This window comes from Macrotis lagotis, chromosome X, assembly GCF_037893015.1.
Source record: "Macrotis lagotis isolate mMagLag1 chromosome X, bilby.v1.9.chrom.fasta, whole genome shotgun sequence".
In the NCBI taxonomy this organism is placed as follows: Eukaryota; Metazoa; Chordata; class Mammalia; order Peramelemorphia; family Peramelidae; genus Macrotis; species Macrotis lagotis.
The window spans coordinates 176,548,785-176,569,876 of record NC_133666.1 but is presented as its reverse complement, the minus strand read 5'-3'; the positions used below and the strand labels follow the sequence as shown (position 1 = coordinate 176,569,876).

Genomic DNA, 21,092 nt, shown 5'->3' with positions numbered 1-21,092 from the left:
TGAGCAATAATTTTCTGAGTTTCTTGAAGTCTTTCCACTACTTCTTAGTGTAAATCATTTCACTTTTAAACAACTAAAATCTAGGATGCTGTTTTTTTTACATTTATTGAAATCTGTTTTTCTGCTACTTCCAACAATTGTTTTCATTTCAGCTTTTGTGAGATATGTTACTGTTCCAGATTTACTATGTATTGTCTCAGCCTTCACTAGCTGTTGGGAAATGAAAACACCAAAGACACACATCTTACTTTGAAGCAATCACAGACCATGTTTTATAAATCAGTGTATTCACTGAAGATAGGGTAGTACCTTTCACGAAAATGTGCTGAATGAATGTGTGGCTCTCAAAAATTAGCCTGTGGATCATTACTGAAGGATGTGAGGCTGATTTTCTGTTGCATACTTCACACAGCTTTCAAATTGCTACTGAAATTTCTGAAGTGTTAAGTCTAATCATGTCACTCTCCTGATCAAGCAACTTTAAGAAGTCCAAATCTTGCTTTTAAGATCAAATACACTCCCTTATAAAACTCATTACAGTCTGACTCCAGGATATCTCTCCAGACTTATGCACAATTCTATGTTCTAGTCAAACAAACCTGTTCTTCGTAGCTCTTGGATAACCCCTGCCTGGAAAGTTCTACTTCTATATCTCTTCTTCTTAGAAGCAGTTCAGTGCCTCAGTGAATAGAGTATTGGCTCTGCATTCAGGAAGACCTAATACTTTCCAACTGTATGACCATAGGCAAATCCTTTAAATGCAAGGTCTGCCTTAATTTTCTCATCTGTAAAATAGGAATAAAAATAGCACCTACCTTCCAAGGTTGTTGTGAGGATTCTGTACATTTTAAAATGCTGGCTATAATTGCTAACTATTATTGTTGTAAATAATAACAGCTACCTTCCTTCAAAGTTCAGTTCTCAGAATACTTCCTAGTGGAACTTATTCTGATAACCTGAATTGCTAGTGCTTTCTGCCTGGAAAAAAATATTTTGCATGATTTTATATTTAATTTTCTATAGGCTTATTGTCCCCTTATCTTTTCCCTCAGTAGAATGCAGTCTCCTTGAGGAAAAAGTCTGAGTAATTTTTGTTTCATCTTTGTCTTATTCTAGTTCCTGACAAATATTGCTGAATTGAGCAAGTTGTTGAGATAGTGGCCAGAAGGATGGTTTTGGATTCAGAAATATCTGGGTTCAATTCCAGTTTCTAATATATACATATGACATGTTGTTTGATATCTCAGTACCCAAAACAACACTCTAAAACTATAGATCATAAGGATTGGCCAATCTGCTACCACTGGATGATAATGAAAATCGGATAGATTTTTTTAAAAGAGAGGGGGGAAAAAAGCATTATATATCCATAACTATAAGAACATCAATATAAAACTAATCTATGACACTGAACTATTTTAAAGTATTTAAATAAAATCTCTGTTGTTCTTCCTATTCATTTTAGTACTTTGCCAAAATAGGGTGGAGAAGTATACTGTTGGAGTGACAAGAGGAAAATTAGACCACAAAGTCTTTTATCCTCTTTGAGTAATCAACAGATCAAAAAAAGTTTGTTTTTTTAGAAAATCTGACTTGCCTAAAGCTGAAGAAATCACTATTTCTTTCTATACTTCCTCAGGTATTTTACAAAAAAACATATCCAGAAATAGTATTTATAATATACTTTGGTAAAAACAAACAAAGTTCTTGAGTTTCCTTCTTTGGAGATACTTAAAGAAATATTTTTTAAAGGATCATTTATCTGTGTCATAGATTAGTTCAAAGCATTCCTAGTCAAGAAGAGAGACTAAATGACCCTTTAAGCTTTCTTCCAATATGGTAATTATATCATAATGTAGCAAAACCACATCAATTGCTTTCTGAACTAAAAGGGACCTAAAATATCATATAGTACAATTCTTCATTTTCTAGAGTTTTGTGTATGTTCTTTATAAAAAGAAAACCTTGGTCCATAATGTTGACAGATATAAAATAATCTTAAATATTAAGACACATCAATAGAATTATGGATATTAGAAAAACTGACCAACAAATAGCAGTTGCTTGCTGCTATTCTCTTTTCTCCCTAGATAGTTTCACAGAAGGTTTCTAACACAATTTGATAATGGATAATAGAATTTTATAGAGGAGAAATTCATAGATGGAGAAATGATAGTTAAATCTTTCATATTCCTAAAAATCATTGGAATATGGGAAAATATTATTTATTTAAAGTGGAATAAAAAAGGAGCAAAACCTATTGTCTCTCCTAGAAGCTTATTTAAGTGTTACTGGTAGACATTAGTAAAAGCTCCACATGAACCACTCAAATGCTACAAGCAGAGGACCAAATCCAATTTACCTTCCACTCCATCCCTGAAAGTTCAAAAATGAATTTATTTTTTCTTTTTCCTCTCTCCTTAGAACGTGACTCCTTTGTCAGTGATGAGTTCTTTTGTATCCTTTCCAAAAGCCTCACATTGGTGTCTACAAAACCATTCTTGCAATATACAGATTGAGGAATGCCTTTCTTCCTGCACTCTTGAACAAAATCCCATTCTTCTTTTATCCTAGAACATAACAACAGAAAAAAAAGTGGTTATAATAATAGCTAATGTTTATAAAAAGCATTTAAGTTTTTCAGAGTCCTTTATAACTATTAACTCCTTCTGTCCTCAAAATAACTGCTAAACTTAGATGCTATTACTATCTTCATTTAAAGATAAGGAAATTGAAGCTGAGATATCAAATATAGACTCAAGGTCACACAACTGTTAAAGGGGAAGGGAAGGATCATTTATTATTGATCTAGTTTGTGCCAGGTTCTGTTTTCATTGCTTTATAAAATTATTTCTTTTGATCCTCATAACTACTCTGAAACATGATTGCTTTTACTATCCACATTGTACAGTTGAAGAAACTCAGGCAGACAAAGATTAAGTGATTTACCTAGGGTCACATAAGAAGTAATAAGTAAAAGCTGAATTGAACTCAGATCTTCCTGCCTCTGTCATTATATCATCACATTTTAAGTTGTACTCTCACAGATACAATCTAAGAGATTATTGGAACAATCAACTCTCATTTATACAGAAGTTGTTTTTGGATTATCCAGGTCCTTAGTTTTTAGTATTTAACTTTCATTTTTGTTCTTGTTTTTATTGTTGAAATTTGCTTTTGTTTTCTTCTTCACTTTTTCTTCCTATTTTACTAACACTTCCACCAGGGGTGATGTAAAGGACAAAGATATTAGATGCAATCTCAACTTGACTAAACTGGATCTTGCTGACAATGAGCCACAACTGGAGAATTGGAAATATATCTTGTTAGAGAATCTAACTGAAACAAGAGAGATACAAGAGCCTAAAATTTCCAATTTCAAATTGACCTTTCTGTTCCAATTATCTGTAATTGGGTTATATTGTGATGTTTGCGTTCACATGATAATTCACAGAATCATCAAATGTTAAAGATTGAAGGTGCTACAGAAATAGTCTAGCCTAACCATTTCAATTTAGATATGGGGAACTGAGGCCCAGAGAAGTGACCTAATAATCTCAAGGTTGTACAGGAGTTTAGTGGTAGAACACAACCAAGATTTAGGCTTGCTGGCATTCAGCCCAGTATTCTTTCCACTGTAACAGGACATAGGAAGAAAACTAAATAAATAAATTGGAGTAGAATATTCCTGACTTTAGTTAACAAAAAAAAAATCACATTAGCTTTATTTGTTTATTTCTCTTCATCTTTGTCCCACTGACTCTTTGAAAATGAACCAACAAAAACAACAGATTATGGCAATAGAACTGACCTTAATCTAGTGAAAATTCTCAAACCCAGAACCATAGTTTATTCTGGATCTCCCATCCAATTTTATTCTATGCCTTCTCCTCCCTACCAATCTTTGTTGAGAGTCCCTCACCAAGTCTCAACTTCCTCATATTTCCCTTTGTCATGATACATTTTCACATGTCTATTGAAAGGACAAAAAGGCAAAGAAGAAATGTTCTTATTGCCGAAGAAGAAGAAACCCCATCTCTCTATTTGAGAAGAGTAAGGAAGGGGGGAGAAAGGAGGGACAACAATCTCTTCACCTCAAGTGAGTGATAAAAGAGGTGCTTCTTTTAGCTACCTAGATAATCAATCTTCTAGATACCATTGTCTTAGAACTATGAGATGAGATTGCCATACAAACAATAGAAAATTTCATTATTATTATTATTATTATTGTTATTATTATTATTATTTACTATACTTCAGCCATAATAAAGGTTAAACAGATTTCTCTGCAATGAGATAAAACCTAACTACCATAAATAATGTGACAACTAAAGAAAATGCATACCTAACACATTCATTTGTAAAAGTATAGTGAGAAAATTGGCAATGGTAAAAATATCAACAAAATTCAATCATTCAACAGATCTATTGTGAAGTTTTAGTCCTATGAACAAACTGGTTAAGTATAAATTTGAAGTTAAATCAACTCTCAGATACATCACATTACACCTAATATATCACTATTCTATATCTTTCTTCCTATTCTTTCTGTCACTTTTCAATTGTTTATATGTTATACTTAGTACTGCTTTCTCCCAAGGAGAAATACATATTATGGATTAAGTTTTTCTGGAGTCATTGGGTTTGTCACAATCCACAATGCCACAATCCAGATGGAAAATGTATTGTGTCTTTCTTTAAAAAAAATAATTTAACAAGCATTTATTTTCAACCTTTACCACCATTTTCTTCCCCAATTTAAAATCAAAGAGAAGAGAGGGAAAGGTTAAAGAGAAGAAAATGGGAAACAGAGAAGAAAGGGAAAAGGAGAGAGAGAGAGAGAGAGAAATGGGAAATGGAACCCTGGTAACAAATATGAATGGTCAAACTAAATGAATCACTTCATTAACATGTAAGAATGGTTTCTTTTAGAGGTGGAAAACACAGTTCATCTTCATCTTCTGAAATCATGATTTATCATTTTATTGGTAAGAGTTTTTAGTCTTTCATTAGTTATTTGCCTTTACAAAGTTATTGTTATTGTATACATTATTCTCATGGTTCTGCTCACTTGTGCCCTGTATCAGTTCACACGAGTCTTTACAAGGAGGGGCTATAAGATATGTTGTTTTCCTTGTTTCGAGAGAAAAATCTCAAGGACTTCAAGAAGTGAGGGAAGAGTACATAAGTTTGAATTGAATGATTGATTATGAATGGCTATTTAGCTTAGCTTTTGATCAGAGATTCCAGGAAGGAATGGATGGAATAGAGAGTGGAAAGGAATAGAGATTGGAAGGAAAGCAATGGAGGTTGTAATAAAATGAACAATGATGCTGCTGCAAACCTAGTAGAGGCAAACATTAAGTAGGCAGATCTTTGTTGAACTCTATAGGCAGGCCTGGTTCTTTGAAAGAGCTGCTAATGAATAGTGATTTTGTGTGTTTCTTTTCTCCCTAACCCTGTTTCAGAGGTTTCAGGCTTGTTGATATTGTTTCAGTTTATTTATACTGCCATCTACTTGGCACTAATACCAACTTGGAGTATGATCAATCATATCTGCTTTTGATTTGTGTACTTTATTTTATTTATTTATTTTTTAGTTTTTGCAAGGCAATGGGGTTAAGTGGCTTGCCCAAGGCCACACAGCTAGGTCATTATTAAGTGTCTGAGGCCGGATATGAACTCAGATTCTCCTGACTCCAGGACTGATTTTCTGTCCACTGCATCACCTAGCTGCCCCTGTGTACTTTATTTTAAACAAATATTTAATACATTATACATTTCATTTTAGCCTATACAATATACAGTAAATATTATATTTCTTATCTATAATTCATTATAGTTTAATTTTATACAAATACAAAACACATTATAGATTTTATTTAAATATATAAATATGATACATGATATATTTTATTATACATGATATGTATTAGCTCTTTTAACTGATCTCTCTACCGAGAGACATACTGATTTAAGTCAATTTGATATGTATACTTATATACACACCTATATACAGATTCCTTTCCTGATCAATCAACCAATACACAGTAATTAGACACTTATTCTGTGCTAAGCATTAAGGACAACAAATATAAAAGTGAGACAGATTGAAAACTCAACAAACTTACATTCTACTGGAGGAGGGGCAGGGATAATCAAGTTCACAGATAAATAATAAAAATTATATACAAAATAAAAGTCAAGTGTTTCAGGGGAGCATAAAAACACTAAGTAGGGAATCAGAAAATCAGGAATTTTCTTAAAGGATTTAGCACCATTCACTTATACAAAAACTAACCCCAATTGTTTTGTATGTTTGTGTGTTTTTTCTTTTATTCTTTTGTGTGCATGTCACTTTTCCCTACTAAGATGTAAGCACCTTGGGGCTAAAAAATGATATTGTGATTTTTGCTACTACTGTTATTTTATCTCCAGTCTTTTTTTTCCAGTGACTAACATTTAATAGTGGCTTAATAAATGTTTACTAAACTAAATTGACTTAAACCAATATATTTTCTGGCTGAGAGATTAGTTAAAAGATGATTACGGCTTATCTATAGGCCTCAGCTCAGAAATTCTTTGAGAAAAACAAAGAAATGGTCTATTGTATTAGTTCTTTCTCAAATGTTTATCAAATTGAGATATTTTCAATATGATGTACAAGAAAAACCAAAGATGGGAAACTGATGGAAATCTATTTCATACTGAAAATTGGAAAGAATGTACAATTTATTAAAAAATAACCTTGGAGAATGGTTAGGCTGTACAAGATGATGCTAGTTTAACAGATCGTTAAAATGCTTGCTGAAAAGGAAGAAAGTCACTCAATCTACTAAGAAATTGAGTGAGAATAAAAAAGACTGTTGACTATTTGCAGAGTCATTGTCAGAATGAGATAAGGACTCTGAAAATAATAATTTAAATGACCAAGATACTAATTATTGGTATATTCTTGAGACTCAGAGAACTCACAGAAATTGTTTTGCTATTCCCCAAGGGAACCTTTATTCAGAAAAGAAGGAATGCTAAACCCCAAAACAACTACTTTGCAATATAACATTCCAATCATGTAGGCTTCCAAAGATTAGAAGAGGCTGTGATTTTCCAGGGCCAAGCACAACCTCACTTTTGAGACTGAAGGTTCCTGAGTCTGAGGTGGCCATTGTCTAGAGAATTCCCATATACAAAGGATCATAGGCATAATGAAATAATTGCCAAGTTGGTTATTGTTGATTGTCCTTCAATATTGAAGAAGCCATGACTTCTAGGTGATGTCATGACATACAAGTGAATTGGGTTTATGTGAAGGGGTTGCTTTGAAAAATCACCAGTCTTACTTTCTCCTCCAAAACCATCTGGGTCCAGTGGACAGATACAAATCAGTATGATCAGTAAATGATCAATCTAGTTCACTATGCTTCAAGAAAAACAGGAAAAAAGGATTTTCACCCAAAGGAAACCCATGGAAAGAATATATGTACTGTGAGTTCTGAATCTAATTGTAATATATGCTGTTCTGTACTGTATATGACAATTTTTTTTGCTATACTGTATGTGACTTTTGTTATATTATAGCTTATTCTTATTGTGTATTCTAATATACAATAGGCACTCTTGCTGTAAAGTTGTTAACTTTATGCAAACCATATATAGGCTATGTGTCATTTGTTGTGTGAGGCTTGTTCTTCAGATTTTGTATACAAGGATGTTCATAGAAGTGAGTTTTTTGATTGGGCATGAAGGAGTGGAGCATAGTATGGAGTTATAATTTCATCAATGTAGGGAACTTCTCAGTGGGAAACCACAATTGTTCAGTATCTTCTAGGCATAGAAAATTGATTGGGGGAATTGAAAAGTAAAATTATTTACCCAGGGTCATCCATCTAATCTGTTTCAGAGGAAGTACTTGAGCAGAGCGTTTACTAATTCTGAGAACAGTTCTCTATCCACTATATGTTGCTACCTTTCATGTTATCACTATGTGCAATGTATTTCATGTGTAAGTGACAGAAACTTTGGAAGACTATATAATTTTAAAATGAAGATAACCACATTTGTATTTTATTTTGGTTACCTATAAGAAACTTTTGTTAACTCTTTTTCTTGGGTTACCTTTGTGAGTATATCACATGCCAGTTTCTGTAAGTATTCAATATGCTATCTTCTGTGTACTGAAATGAGACTGAGATCCATCTTGAGGGAGCAGTTAGAGTTCCTGGCTTAGTACCTTACAGTTTATGCTTATAGCTATCTTTATATAACTGCATGATTTGCAGGGATTTTAAATTCAACCCCGGGGGGAAGGATAGAAGGCAACTTATTGCTGGATAGACAGATAGCTAGCTAGATGACAGACAGATACATACATATATATATATATATATATATATATATATATATATATATATATATATATATATATATATATATATATATATATAGGTACATATATATTAACGGCAGGGATATGAAGGAAAATGGTTAGGCAGAAGAAAAATAATCATCTTGTCTTTCAGATTTAGTTCTTATGCTTGAGTAACTGCATTTCTTTGACAAACCCAAATTTGGGGATTCCAAAATCAAATAAACAAGCAAATCTTCAATTTGTGGATCAGTTCCACACAACTTGTATTTTTTTATGTTTGTTTTTTGTTTTTTTAATCAATCCCCTCTCCCCTGTGATTTTGGGCCATAAGATTCCCCAAGATAATTTTAATCAAGGAGTAATCAGGATTGTCCAAACCTGAGTTACTAAGGCTTCTGACAAAAATCCTCCCTTTAAGGAGCAAATTTATAAATATCATTTACAACTATAAGAACTACGCCTTTGGACACTGATTATTTGGATCTTTTACTGTTCCAAATAGCTGACAAGGAATCTTCACTTAGAGAACTACAATCACAGTCAAATCTTTGAGAACTAAGAACAGAACCTGTGTCTCTATTTTCTGTTTTTGTCCTCAATAATTAGCATAATTCTACAAACAGTCACTCAATAAATGTTTATTGATTTTGTTTGACTTGAACTCATTTTTATTATTATTCATTTAATATAGAATATGTAGAAGAGTCTAACCTCTTCATTTATTTCCTCAAAGTTTTCAATGTAGTATACTAAAGGTATATGCACTGCAAGGTACTAAACCAGGAACTCCACTATCCTTTATAATGGGTCATTCATTACTTCTTTAAAAGGGTGCTTAAGAGAAATGCTTATCTGGGTCCAGAGCTATGTAACTGCTATGAATTAGGAAGTCAATATTCTCCCAGAATTAGGTGTAGATTAGCAGTCCAGAAATGGATAAATACAAAGAAGTTGCAGTGACACCTGTCCAGATTGTCTTGGGGTGGGGAGTTGGGGAAACTGGCTAGGACAATCTGTAGGAATATCTGGTTAGAGTGGTAGCAAAGTAAGAGAGTCAGTGTTGGACAAAGTTTACTGTCAGGGTACTAGTGCAATTTATGCAGTAGGAACAAATAAATTTGGATATTATGGTAGATCATGGATATGTTTTAGGGAGATAAAGCTATTTTGGAGTTAGCACTAGAACTACTAGAAAAGGAAGCTCTAAAGCAAGCAGGAAAGTTAGTCCCAAATCCTGGGACTATGAAAGAGGAGCTGACTGTGGATGTTGATGTGATTGGCATGAATACAAATATGATAGTCAGCTGGTTTTATCTCATTCATTCCCATCCTGCTAATTTTCATTGCTAAGGGAGTCATGTACACCTGTTCACTATATGATGCCTCGTTGTCTTATGGTTACTTTTTTCTTCTTTACCTGCTGGTTTCTCTGGATTTGCACTTGTTCATACTCATCACAACTGCCAGCTACTGACTAAATGTGATATTTATAATCAGAAAGGTGAGTGAGAAGGGAAACCAGAAAAATAAGGATCCCAAGGAGGAAAATAGAGTTCTGAAAGCATTAGATCTATCTTTTTTCCCCCAGAATATGTCTAGATAAGTTGACATTTTTGAGGTATTTAAAATGATAGATTTTATTCACAGCTATACTATATATAGAGAGAGTGTGCATTTTTAAAATTGCAATAAATATTTCATAGACTGGATTTTTAACTAAAAGAGAGGTTAAATTATTTTATTACTACACTAGATTTTTGTTGCAAGTTGAGAGTTTTGTGGAAAATTTATAGATCAAAAGGGAAGTTCAATTACCTTGAACACAACCATGAACCTATGGTAGGTTCTCTCAACAATGGAACAAGTTGGGAATTCATTTTTTAAAAAAATGTGCTTACTCTTCTGAAATCTAAACGTTTACTTGCTTTTATTAAGTCAACAGATTTGGAAAGTTGCTGATCAAGTAAACACATAGCTAAATAGTGCATGCTACTGTTTGAATAAAGTGATGAGGGCTGTTATACAGAATAGCCAGGACCAAAAGTAGTGACATTTATTCATAATACCAACTACTGTGGTGGCAAAGACTGATGGATCATTTGCTCATGGGAGCTGAGCATTGTCCACATTAAATTAAGACACCTATCTAGGCAAACTTCCAAGAGGAAGATGGAGAATCAGCAAGAAGGGAACCAATTTGGAGATAGGGTAGGTCAAAACATCATATTCTAGTTGGCAATCAGATTGAGAGACTACTGTATTTCAAGCCAGGATGAGATAGAAAACTCAGTCTCAAAAATAAAAACAAAATGTAACCAAATAAAAAAAAACTATCCAACAATAGCAACACCAAATCAACAAGTCTAGAGAGAGATTTAAAAATTGTGTCTGTGCCAGAATAAGATTTCTGTCTAAGGGCTTAGAATCTAAAAAGTTAATTATTTATTCATCTTTACAGCTTCTCAAGTCAGAGAGAATATATCCACTGAAGTTTTCCTGTGCATCACAAATCAGAAATAGTTTGAAAGGATAACTAGATGGTGAGGTAAAAAGTAGTCATTAATCCCTTAATGTAATTTGTCTTAAAAAGAAGTCACTTCCATAGAGGGAAGAGAACAAGAGAATAGATAAAGAGAAATTCAAAGACTAAAAGGGTAGGTAGAATATTAGAATTTATCAATAGTTCTATCCACCTACTAACCAGTCTAATATATAGTAATCATCACTATTATACTTGAAGAACTATGCTATATTCTAATGCTACATCTTTAATGTAAATAATACTGTATGAAAATATTAACCAAGGAACCAACACTAGAAATGACAACATCTGAAGTATTGGTTTCAACTTTGTAGATGGAAAGAAAGAAAGAAAGAAAGAAAGAAAGAAAGAAAGAAAGAAAGAAAAGAAAGAAAGAGAAAGAGAAAGAAAGAAAGAAAGAGAAAGAAAGAGAAAGAAAGAAAGAAAGAAAGAAAGAAAGAAAGAAAGAAAGACAGACAGACAGACAGACAGACAGACAGAAAGAAAGAAAGAAAGAAAGAAAGAAAGAAAGAAAGAAAGAAAGAAAGAAAGGAAGAAAGAAAGAGGATAGATTCATAGAGATAAAGAGAGGTAGAGTTATACTCGAGAGAATGTATATAAATAAATGAACATAGAAAAAATATTGACAAATTAAAGTTCATCCTCAAAAGCAGAATCATAATTGTCCAGAGGTCTGATAATCAGTTCATAGGAATTTCAATGAAAGAATTGTGTTTATTGAGATAAGAGAAGAGAAGACTAGAAAGGTTTCCTTCAAATATGCAAGAAGAGAAATAAAAAGCTGGACATGGGCCCTTTATATTTATCCCAATTAAATGTTCTCTTTTGGTTTGAGCTCAGAATTATAGTGTGGTGGAATTGTTTTGAGTCTTCCATTGTGTTTCAGCTTTGCTAGATCAGAGGTACCAAATACATTGCCCATAATCCACACTGGGAACAAGATCAAAATGAAATTTTAAAAATCTTTTAAGCAAAATAAATTAAAATACAATATAAAATAGATATTTTTAACATGTGGTTTTCAAAGTAAATGTGACTCCTTCTGGGATCCTTATATATAGTTTAGTCATCCCCATTTCTAGATTACTTTGCCACCATTGTTCTAAGCCTCTGTCATGGATCACATTCTCTATTTAAGCTTTCTTTTTTGAGGATTCCCTTAACTTCCAATGAGTTTCATTAGCATTTATATGTAGATGACCTCCACCCTTTTGTGTACCAGAAGATCTACATAGGTCAGAACAAAAATTCTCATGGTGATTCTCTTCTTAACCTTTAAGAGGTTAATTCTCCCATGGACTGATTTAAGCAGATTCATCTACTTCCTAGATTTAGGGAAATACAGCACAGAAGTTAAATTCCTTGAATTAATGTTCAATAGGAGCCTCAGAAAAAGAAGTTCTGGAAGAATAACTAACAGAACTAGTAACATATTGCTTTGCAAAAAATAATACATTAATTTATCATTATACCAGCAAAGTAATATTATACTTCTTTCTACATAGCCCATCCAATAAAGAATTTTATCATTTCTACCTAGTATTGTAAATTTAATATGCATAAGGTAATATTTCTTTTTTTTTTAGGTTTTTGCAAGGCAAACGGGGTTAAGTGGCTTGCCCAAGGCCACACAGCTAGGTAATTATTAAATGTCTGAGACCAGATTTGAACCCAGGTACTCCTGACTCCAGGGCCAGTGCTTTATCCACTGTGCCACCTAGCTGCCCCAAGGTAATATTTCTAATCTAATTTTTTCAGAAAGTAAGCACTTGGGCGGCTAGGTGGCACAGTGGATAAAGCACTGGCCCTGGAGTCAGGAGTACCTGGGTTCAAATCTGGTCTCAGACATTTAATAATTACCTAGCTGTGTGGCCTTGGGCAAGCCACTTAACCCCGTTTGCCTTGCAAAAACCTAAAAAAAAAAAGTAAGTACTTAAAATATATTGTTAGTTTCAAATGACCAAATATGGCATAATAATGAATTTTCCTGATGCTTTTAGATACAAGATTGAAACTACATTCCAAAAACTCCTCTACCTCAGGAGAATCTGTAACTTCTTTTATTTAATTGAAACTTCATTACATCATCTGTTTTTAATTATCACAATATAGTTAACATATTTTAGCTTTTCTACTTTTCTTAAGCTTTTCATCCTCTGGACTGTACACATCAACAATACAAACAAAGTACACATAGATAGTCCATTAAATGTGAGATCCTTAACACTGAACCCAGGACTGAGGGTAAATTTGTAGTTTCATAACAATAATAGTTATATAAAGCTTTAAGGAATCCTAAAACCAAAAAGCTTGAGAACTCTGTATTTCACAACTCTGTGTATATTTATTTAATGGGCTGCAGAACTCCCCAAATCATCAATGGTTAGTCAGACTTTTATTGTTGAGCCTCTCTCAATTTAGCTAGACTATACACATGAGAAATTTAATTAAAATTCACTCATATTAATGGAGTTGTCCTCATTTAAAATTTCTATCAGTTGTTTTATCAGTCCAAATGGTAGACAATAAACAGAATTTATGGTGTCTCAATATATTTTTGCAGCTAACCAAATTTTATTAATTGTATTCAAGTTCTTGGAAAACAGACAGAAAAATAACAAATACAAGTGGTAGGAAATGGAAACCTCATTTTCTCTGACCAAAAGCTAATTTTTCTAAAAAGGATACTGTTAGAGTCAGAAGGCTAGGTTTCAAATATTTTTCCCTTTATTTACTCACTTTGTCACTTTAGGCAAGCAATTTGTTTTCAAATCTATAAAATAGGGATAATCATAACTAACCTACATTCCTCACAGACTTGTTAGAAGGAAATTAAATTGTGACTATGAAAGCACTTTTGAAACTTTATAATGAGTGTTCTTAACCTTTTTGTTTTAAAAGGTTAACACAAAGAGTAGATCCCTTTGGCAATCTAGTGAACTCTAGCAACCCCTTCTCAGAAATAAAGATGAATTTTTTTTCCCAGATAAATTCATAGACACCCCACCCTGAATTCTACCAACAGATGATGAGACACCATTCATGGGTTCTTCACCCACTGTTGAATTTATTTCTGTACCTCCATTGTAAGGAAAGGCAAAGACTATCCAACTTTCATTTTCCTCCCTGTTATGGTTCAAACTTTCACCGTCCTTAGCACAGACTCTGGAATATAATAAGAGCTGAATAAATGTTTACTGATTTATCTTGCCTTGACAATGGACACAAAATTAAGAATCCCTGCTCTAAAAGATTTTGCAAATATATGTTTTCTTTTAAAAAGAAGGGAATAAAAATATTTAGGACTGATAGAATAGAGTCTTAAATGTATTTTTCTGGAGCATTTTAATAAAAAATATTTACAACAAATATTATATTCATTTCTAGAGATCACAGTGAGCTTTTCAATAGACAAATTAGAATTTATAAAAGAACATTTCCTTAAGTCATTCATTTAAACAATTATCAAATATGAAATTGTAGAAAAGATTAATGAACAAGAAATGGAATCAGAAGAACAAGTATGACAGCTACAACCTTGGTGACAAATTCAGTAAGAATGCATCATGCTCTAATGTAAAAGTATGAAGAGCAAATCTGACAAGCATTTTGATATCTGTGCAAGGAAACACGTTCCTCAGAGCTTTTAGGGAGCCATATCTTATGGTCATGAGGTTAAGTTCCATTGACAAGTATATTTCACAAAGATGGAGAACACATTAATATTAGGGGGAAAACTCCCCCTCCAAACACTGGATTTTATCCCCTAAGTCAGAGTAAAGTCATGATATATTCCAAGGGCAGGCACTCTAATCATTTGCAACCATTTCTTGCACCAAGGGGACTGATTCACTCACCCAGTGAATCAATACAGATTCCCTGGCCCAGAAAAGAAGCATAAATCAGCAAGTGGCACTTGTATTCAATCTGTGCATCTGCTCCTACTTCTACCAAGTTGAGGGGGGAGGGTGGAAATAGGGCACTCTCAGCAGTCAAATTGCCATGTGCCTTTAAATCTAAAGCCTGTTCAGTTAAATTGTAAATTCTGAGCTGTAGGCAAAATCAAATCAATATATCTCTACCTAAGGAAGGAGAGTGTGTCGGGTTTTGAAGATCATTACTTTCATTTAATCACAGTTTGGTATTGCAGAACAGGATTGCTATTATTTGTTTTAAGAAAGAAAACATTATTCCCAGGTTCACTACACTGATACAGAACAGCAGCAAATTAGTTAAAGCAATTCACTAGTTGTATGCTTTTAATAACATATATACACCTGTTATAGTTAATCAATGGAAAATATTTATTGAGTCTCTCCTGTGTATAAAGCACAATGAAGTATACAAAAATACATGTGTGATGTGAAAAGTACTACTAGGGTAGATGTAATATACACTGTCAGAGAAGGTCAATGTCTCAAATGCTTCTGCTTAGCTCTTTACCTTGTTCCTAGTCAAAATGATTGGGAATTATTTCCAGAAATGACTTTCATATAAGAACTAAAGGTGTTGTGTATGATAGGATGATTCTAAAAAACAATACTGAGTATGAAAAGGTCAAAAGGAGCCTTTATCTGATAAAAATGGGGCATGAAAGTAAAATCTAAGACAGAGGAATAGGGGATAGTGGAGGATTGGTAGTGCTAGAGTCTTACTCTCATCAGATCTGGATTTAAAAAGGAAATAACTTATATACCTAAAAGGGTATAAAAGTCTTCTAAACTTATTAAGACATAATAGGACTATGGGGAGAATAAGAGGAAATTTTAGAAAGGTGTATGGATTAAGAATTAGGAGGGTGAGGGATAAGATAAGGGAAAGACTCAGAGAAGTGGGTAGAATAAGGAATAGGAGGGTGAGAGGAGAGTATAAAGTAATAGGGATAGGGGAAAAAGAGAGACTGAGAAAGAAATAGTGAGTAAAAATTAAGATGTAGGGAAATGCATAAATAGGAATTTATGTTTTAAATGGAAATGGGAAGAATTCACCCATAAATAGAAATAGGAGAATGAATTTAAAACTTAGAATCCAACAATAAGTTTACAAGAAACACATTGGAGAATAAAAGATATACAAAGTGTTAAAATGGAGAGGAGAATAATTAAAATCATTGGAATAGAATTTATTATGCTTTAGCTGATACAAAAATAGCAGGGGTAGGGGCAGCTAGGTGGAACAGTGGATAGAGCACCAGCCCTGGAGACAGGAGTACTTGAGTTCAAATTTGACCTCAGCCACTTTAACCCCATTGCCTTGCAAAAACTAAAAAAAAAAAAAAAAAAAAAAAAAAAAAAAGATAGCAGTGGTAGCAATCATGATATCAGACAAAATTAAAGCTAATAGATTTAGTAGAGATTAAACAAGGTAGCTATATTTTGGGGGGGGAAATGCCAGAGACAATACTGAGCCTATAATTATCAAATACTTAAGTATCAAATTTTTAAAACAAAATTTAAATGAATTAAATGTGATTATAGACAGTAATACCATAGTAATGGGGGATTATAATCTTCTCCTCTCAAACCTTGATAAATCTAACCAAAAAACAAATAGAATTAAAGAAGTAAATAAAATTTTAGATAAATTAGATATAATATCTATCTGGAAAGAATTAAATGTGAATTACAAAGGCATATACCCTTTTCTCAACAGATTATGGTACCATTACAAAGATTGACAATTTATTCAGATATAAAAATTTTATAATCAAAAGCAGAAAATCAAAATTATTAAAAGCACCCTTTTCAGATCATATTGAAATTTAAAATTATATTTAATAAAGTACCATGGAAATATAGATAAAAATTAATTATAGATTAAACAAAATCTTAAAGAATAAGTAGATTAAGAAATCATTGAAACAATCAATAATTTAATTTAAGAAAATGACAATGATGAGACAACATATCAAAACTATGGAATACAATAAAAGAAATAACCAAAGGAAAATTTTTATCTCCAAATGCTTTTATCAATAGAATGAAGAAAGCACAGATCAGAGAACTGGATAAAAAGAACAAACAGAAAAGCTCCAATTAAACACTACAATGCATATACTAAAAAATTAAAGGTGAGATTAATGAAATTGAGCATAAAGATATTGAATTAATAAATAAAACAAGAATTGGTTTTGTGGAAAAAACAATAAAATAGATAAGCCATTGTTTAATTTTATTTTTAAAAAAAGAGATAAGAAAACCAAATCACTAGCATTAAAAATGAAAATAGGAAATATGCCACTAACAAAGACTAAATTAAAATAAAAATGACTTATTTTCTCTAATTATATACCAATAAATTTAACAATTTAAGTGAAATGAAAGAATATTTACAAAAATATAAATTGTTTAGATTAGCATAAGAGGAACTATAACATCTAAGTATATCTCTTTTAGAAAAAGAGATTGAACAGGCAATAGAACTTCCTTAAAAATAATAAAATGGCAATTTTATTTATATATCAATCTATTTATTCAGTGACATGCCAATTAAATTAAATTGTCAAAAAAAAAGTTTTTTACTAAATTAAAAAAATTACAAAATTCATTTAGAAGAATAAAATGTCAAGAAAACAGAAACTAGTGAAAAATGTAAAGGACAGGTTTGGCAGTATCAGATCTTAAACTCAAAGCAGTAATTGTCAAAACTACCTCTTATCGGCTAAGAAATAGAAAGTTAGATCAGAACAACAGAGCAGACAAACTTTACAGCAACAAAAAATATAGTAATTTTGTATTTGACAGGTGTAAAGACAGACTTTTTGGATAAGAATTTATTATTTGGTTAAAATTGTAGGGAAAACTAGAAAGCAGTATGGCAGAAGCTGAACAAAGACCAATATCTTACATTACTTTCTATTTCTTCTTTATTCATAATTGTTTGCCTATCCACAACTAAATAGTATAAGGTAGAAATATTACTGTAGTAGAAAAAAATGAAGAGATGGTAAATTTAGAAAAATATGGAAAGATTTGGACTTGTGAAGGTGATGCAGGGAACCTTGGGCATGGGGAGTACTGAGATCAGTAGGAGACAAATTATGTAAAACTTCTGTTTGCATTTTAAGGGAATCTCCCTTCTTCCTTTATTGACTAAATTTAGGCCATGGCCTGAGGGCCTGACCTTCAGTCTGATCTGGATTGCATACTCTTTTGGTTAGAGGCAGCCAGGATGCAGACCACCCATAAGAGACCCCTCCCAAAAGGCAAAATCTCCAATATGGGACTTTGATTACTCCCAGGCCACCATCCCTTCCCATGGACCCTGAAGGAGAATTTAAGGAGATTTTAGAAGAGGCTCTCTCTCGTTTAAGTTTCCAGGCTTCTACCTAGCCTGGCAGCTGGTCTGCCAACATCAATTAGTGATCCATGTGGCCTTTCCTTAATCTCTACTTAACTTTCCTATCACTTTCTTTTGTGTTGTGACTTCTTTTAATAAATCTCTACTTTCTTTCCACACCTGCATTCCCAGGTCTCAAAGTGTGATTCTTCACAAGCAGATAATCGAATACCATCAGCAACAAAGGGAGATGCTATTCACAGAAACAGTGGCATTAAGCATGCATATATATATATATATATATATATATATGTATATGTATATATATATGTATGGATATACAATATGTGTTTGGGTCCTTATACTTGTATATATGTCTGTATGTGTATATGCATAAGTGTGTATGTATATATGTATATGTATGTACATATATGTGCATATATATATATAAACAATTAATTGTAGCTTTCATGAGTGGGAAGGGGAAAAATAAACGGCATAACAGAGAACAAAAGAAAACCTACAAGGGAGCAAAGAAAAGTACAACTTTGAACACAATGTATTGTAGCTCTTATATTGACTTTCTTGAAATGAAAATGTATGGGGGGGGGGGGGTTGTTTGCTTGTTTTTGCAAGGCTATGGGGTTAAGTGGCTTGCCCAAAGCCACACAGCTAGGTTATTATTTAGTTGTCTGTGGTCTGATTTGAACTCAGGTACTCCTGACTCCAGGGTCAGTGCTCTATCCACTGTGCCACCTAGCCACTCCTCAAATTTATTGTTTTATACTTAGAATCTTCTCATATTTTGTGGCACATAAGATTTTTTTTCCTTTCCCTTTTGTATTTAGGCTTAAAATTTAAAAAAAAAAGAAATTTAAAGTGCACTACTTATTGCAAGGAACCTCTAACAGTTACAAGAGGTACTCCTTGCCAAGAAAAATGCCAAATGGGATCATGAAGAGCTGTATACACTGAAAAATGACTCAAAACATGTACTGACTTAAGTAAAGTGACAGATTAAGGGCCATAAATTAAGGTTTTGCATTCTTGTGACATCTGAGCAGTCTTAAAAATGTTTTAGAAGAGACAAAGATGGGAATGTTTCAGACAATGGGGGAGGGGGGAGCAGAGAGGTAAGGGATAGAATGTCAACTTCAGGGGAAAATGGGTAGTCCAGTTTAAATAGAATGTAGATATATAAAGAATGTTGATCATTGTAAAAAAAAATTTCTGTATCCAATGATGAATTTATGAAGCACAAACAAGTCCCATAATTGAATTAAAGGGGAAAAGATGGACTTTCAATGAAACAGGGGACTTTCAAACTTTCCTTTTGAAACAACCAGAGTTTGATCTCCAAGTACAGGACTCTGGTGAACCATAGAGGGAGTGGAAAAGAAGCACTAGCTATGAGGAACTTAATGATATTGAACTATTTGTATTCCTGCAATGGAAGAAGATATTGATAACTCATATGAACTTTCTCATAAGAGCTATTTAAAGGAGTATATATAAACAGGGCTCAGGAAGGAGCAGAATATAATAGTATAAAATAGTATTTATTATAGAATATAATTGTACAATATAGTAAAAAGATGGAGTCAATGGGTAATAAAGGAAAGTATTGGGAGGAAGGGAAAGGAGATGAAGAAGTAGCTAAGAAATTTCACACTAGGAGTCAAGAAAAGGCTTTTTCAATGGAGTAGAATGGGGGAAGGTAAGGGAGAAATGAGTGAGTCTTCATTCTCATCAGAAATGGCTCAGAGAGGAAATATCATACACACTTAATAGAGCAAGGAAATCTATCTTACCCTAGAGAAAAAATGAGAAGAAAGGGATGGGACAAGGGGGAATGGGGGGAGGGAAGGGGGGGGAGAATAGGTGATAAAAGAGAGGGAAGATTGTGAGAGAGCATACTCAGACACACGGACAGGGCCAGGATGAAAGGAGAGAGAGAACAGAATAAATGAGAGTGGGGAGGAATAGAGTGGAGGGAAATACAGCTTGTAATAGCAACTGTGGGAAAAATATTGAAGCAACTTCTCTGGTGTACTTATGATAAACTCACCCCAGAGACAGAGTCATTGGAATCTGAACACAGACTGAAGTACATTTTTTTCTCTCTCTCACTGTTCTTGAGGTTTCTCATCTTCTTGGGGGGAGGGTGGTTTATGTTTATTCTTATAACAAAATTATTGTAATAATATAAAATAAATAAAAAAGATATTAGTCAAAGAAAAAGAAAAAGGAAAGACCATTTTCTCTAAATTTGTTTTGGAAAAAGCTTTTTCTTCCTGTTAGTTCTCACTATGAAAACTGAGGCCCAAATATTCTCAGGTTTTCTGTCTCTGTCAATCTAGCAGTTTTGACAATATAATGCAATAAGAATAGACCCTGGAAAAGACTCTTTTTTTGTATCTTACTATCTTCTCAGGAGTATTTTATCTGAAAGTTGCAGCCTTGAGTTTACTCCAAAATTTAATTTTGATTTAAATAATTAGTTCTTATGTTAAAAAATAGTAATAGGGGCGGCTAGGTGGCACAGTGGATAAAGCACTGGCCTTGGAGTCAGGAGTACCTGGGTTCAAATCTGGTCTCAGACACTTAATAATTACCTAGCTGTGTGGCCTTGGACAAGCTACTTAACCCCCATTTGCCTTGCAAAAAAAATAGTAATTATTTATTTTTATAGTTCAATCAAAAACAATTTCTGTTCTTATGTCTTCTTGCATCTTTCTTCTGTATTTCAATGTGGTATGTAAAAATTCACTTTTAAAATGTATTAAAATTAAGTTCTTCACTCATAAAAAAAGAAGAGTATTCACAGAATCTGTGACAGTAAATGTTCTAAAATCATTTGGCAAGGTATGTTAGAGATACATTATAGGAGGTATTAAATGAGAA

The 21,092-nt window shown here is 32.9% G+C and overlaps 1 protein-coding gene across 2 annotated transcripts in view; it reads right to left on the bottom strand.

Moving 5' to 3' along the window:
- The window catches only part of LRRC2 (leucine rich repeat containing 2), a 214,793-nt gene that overhangs the window by 130,922 nt on the left and 62,779 nt on the right, over window positions 1-21,092 (bottom strand). For both annotated transcript variants that reach the window (XM_074207290.1, XM_074207291.1), the window contains exon 3: window positions 2,363-2,570. In XM_074207290.1, the coding sequence (XP_074063391.1) occupies window positions 2,363-2,570 (208 nt within the window). The remainder of the gene's footprint in view (window positions 1-2,362; window positions 2,571-21,092) is intronic.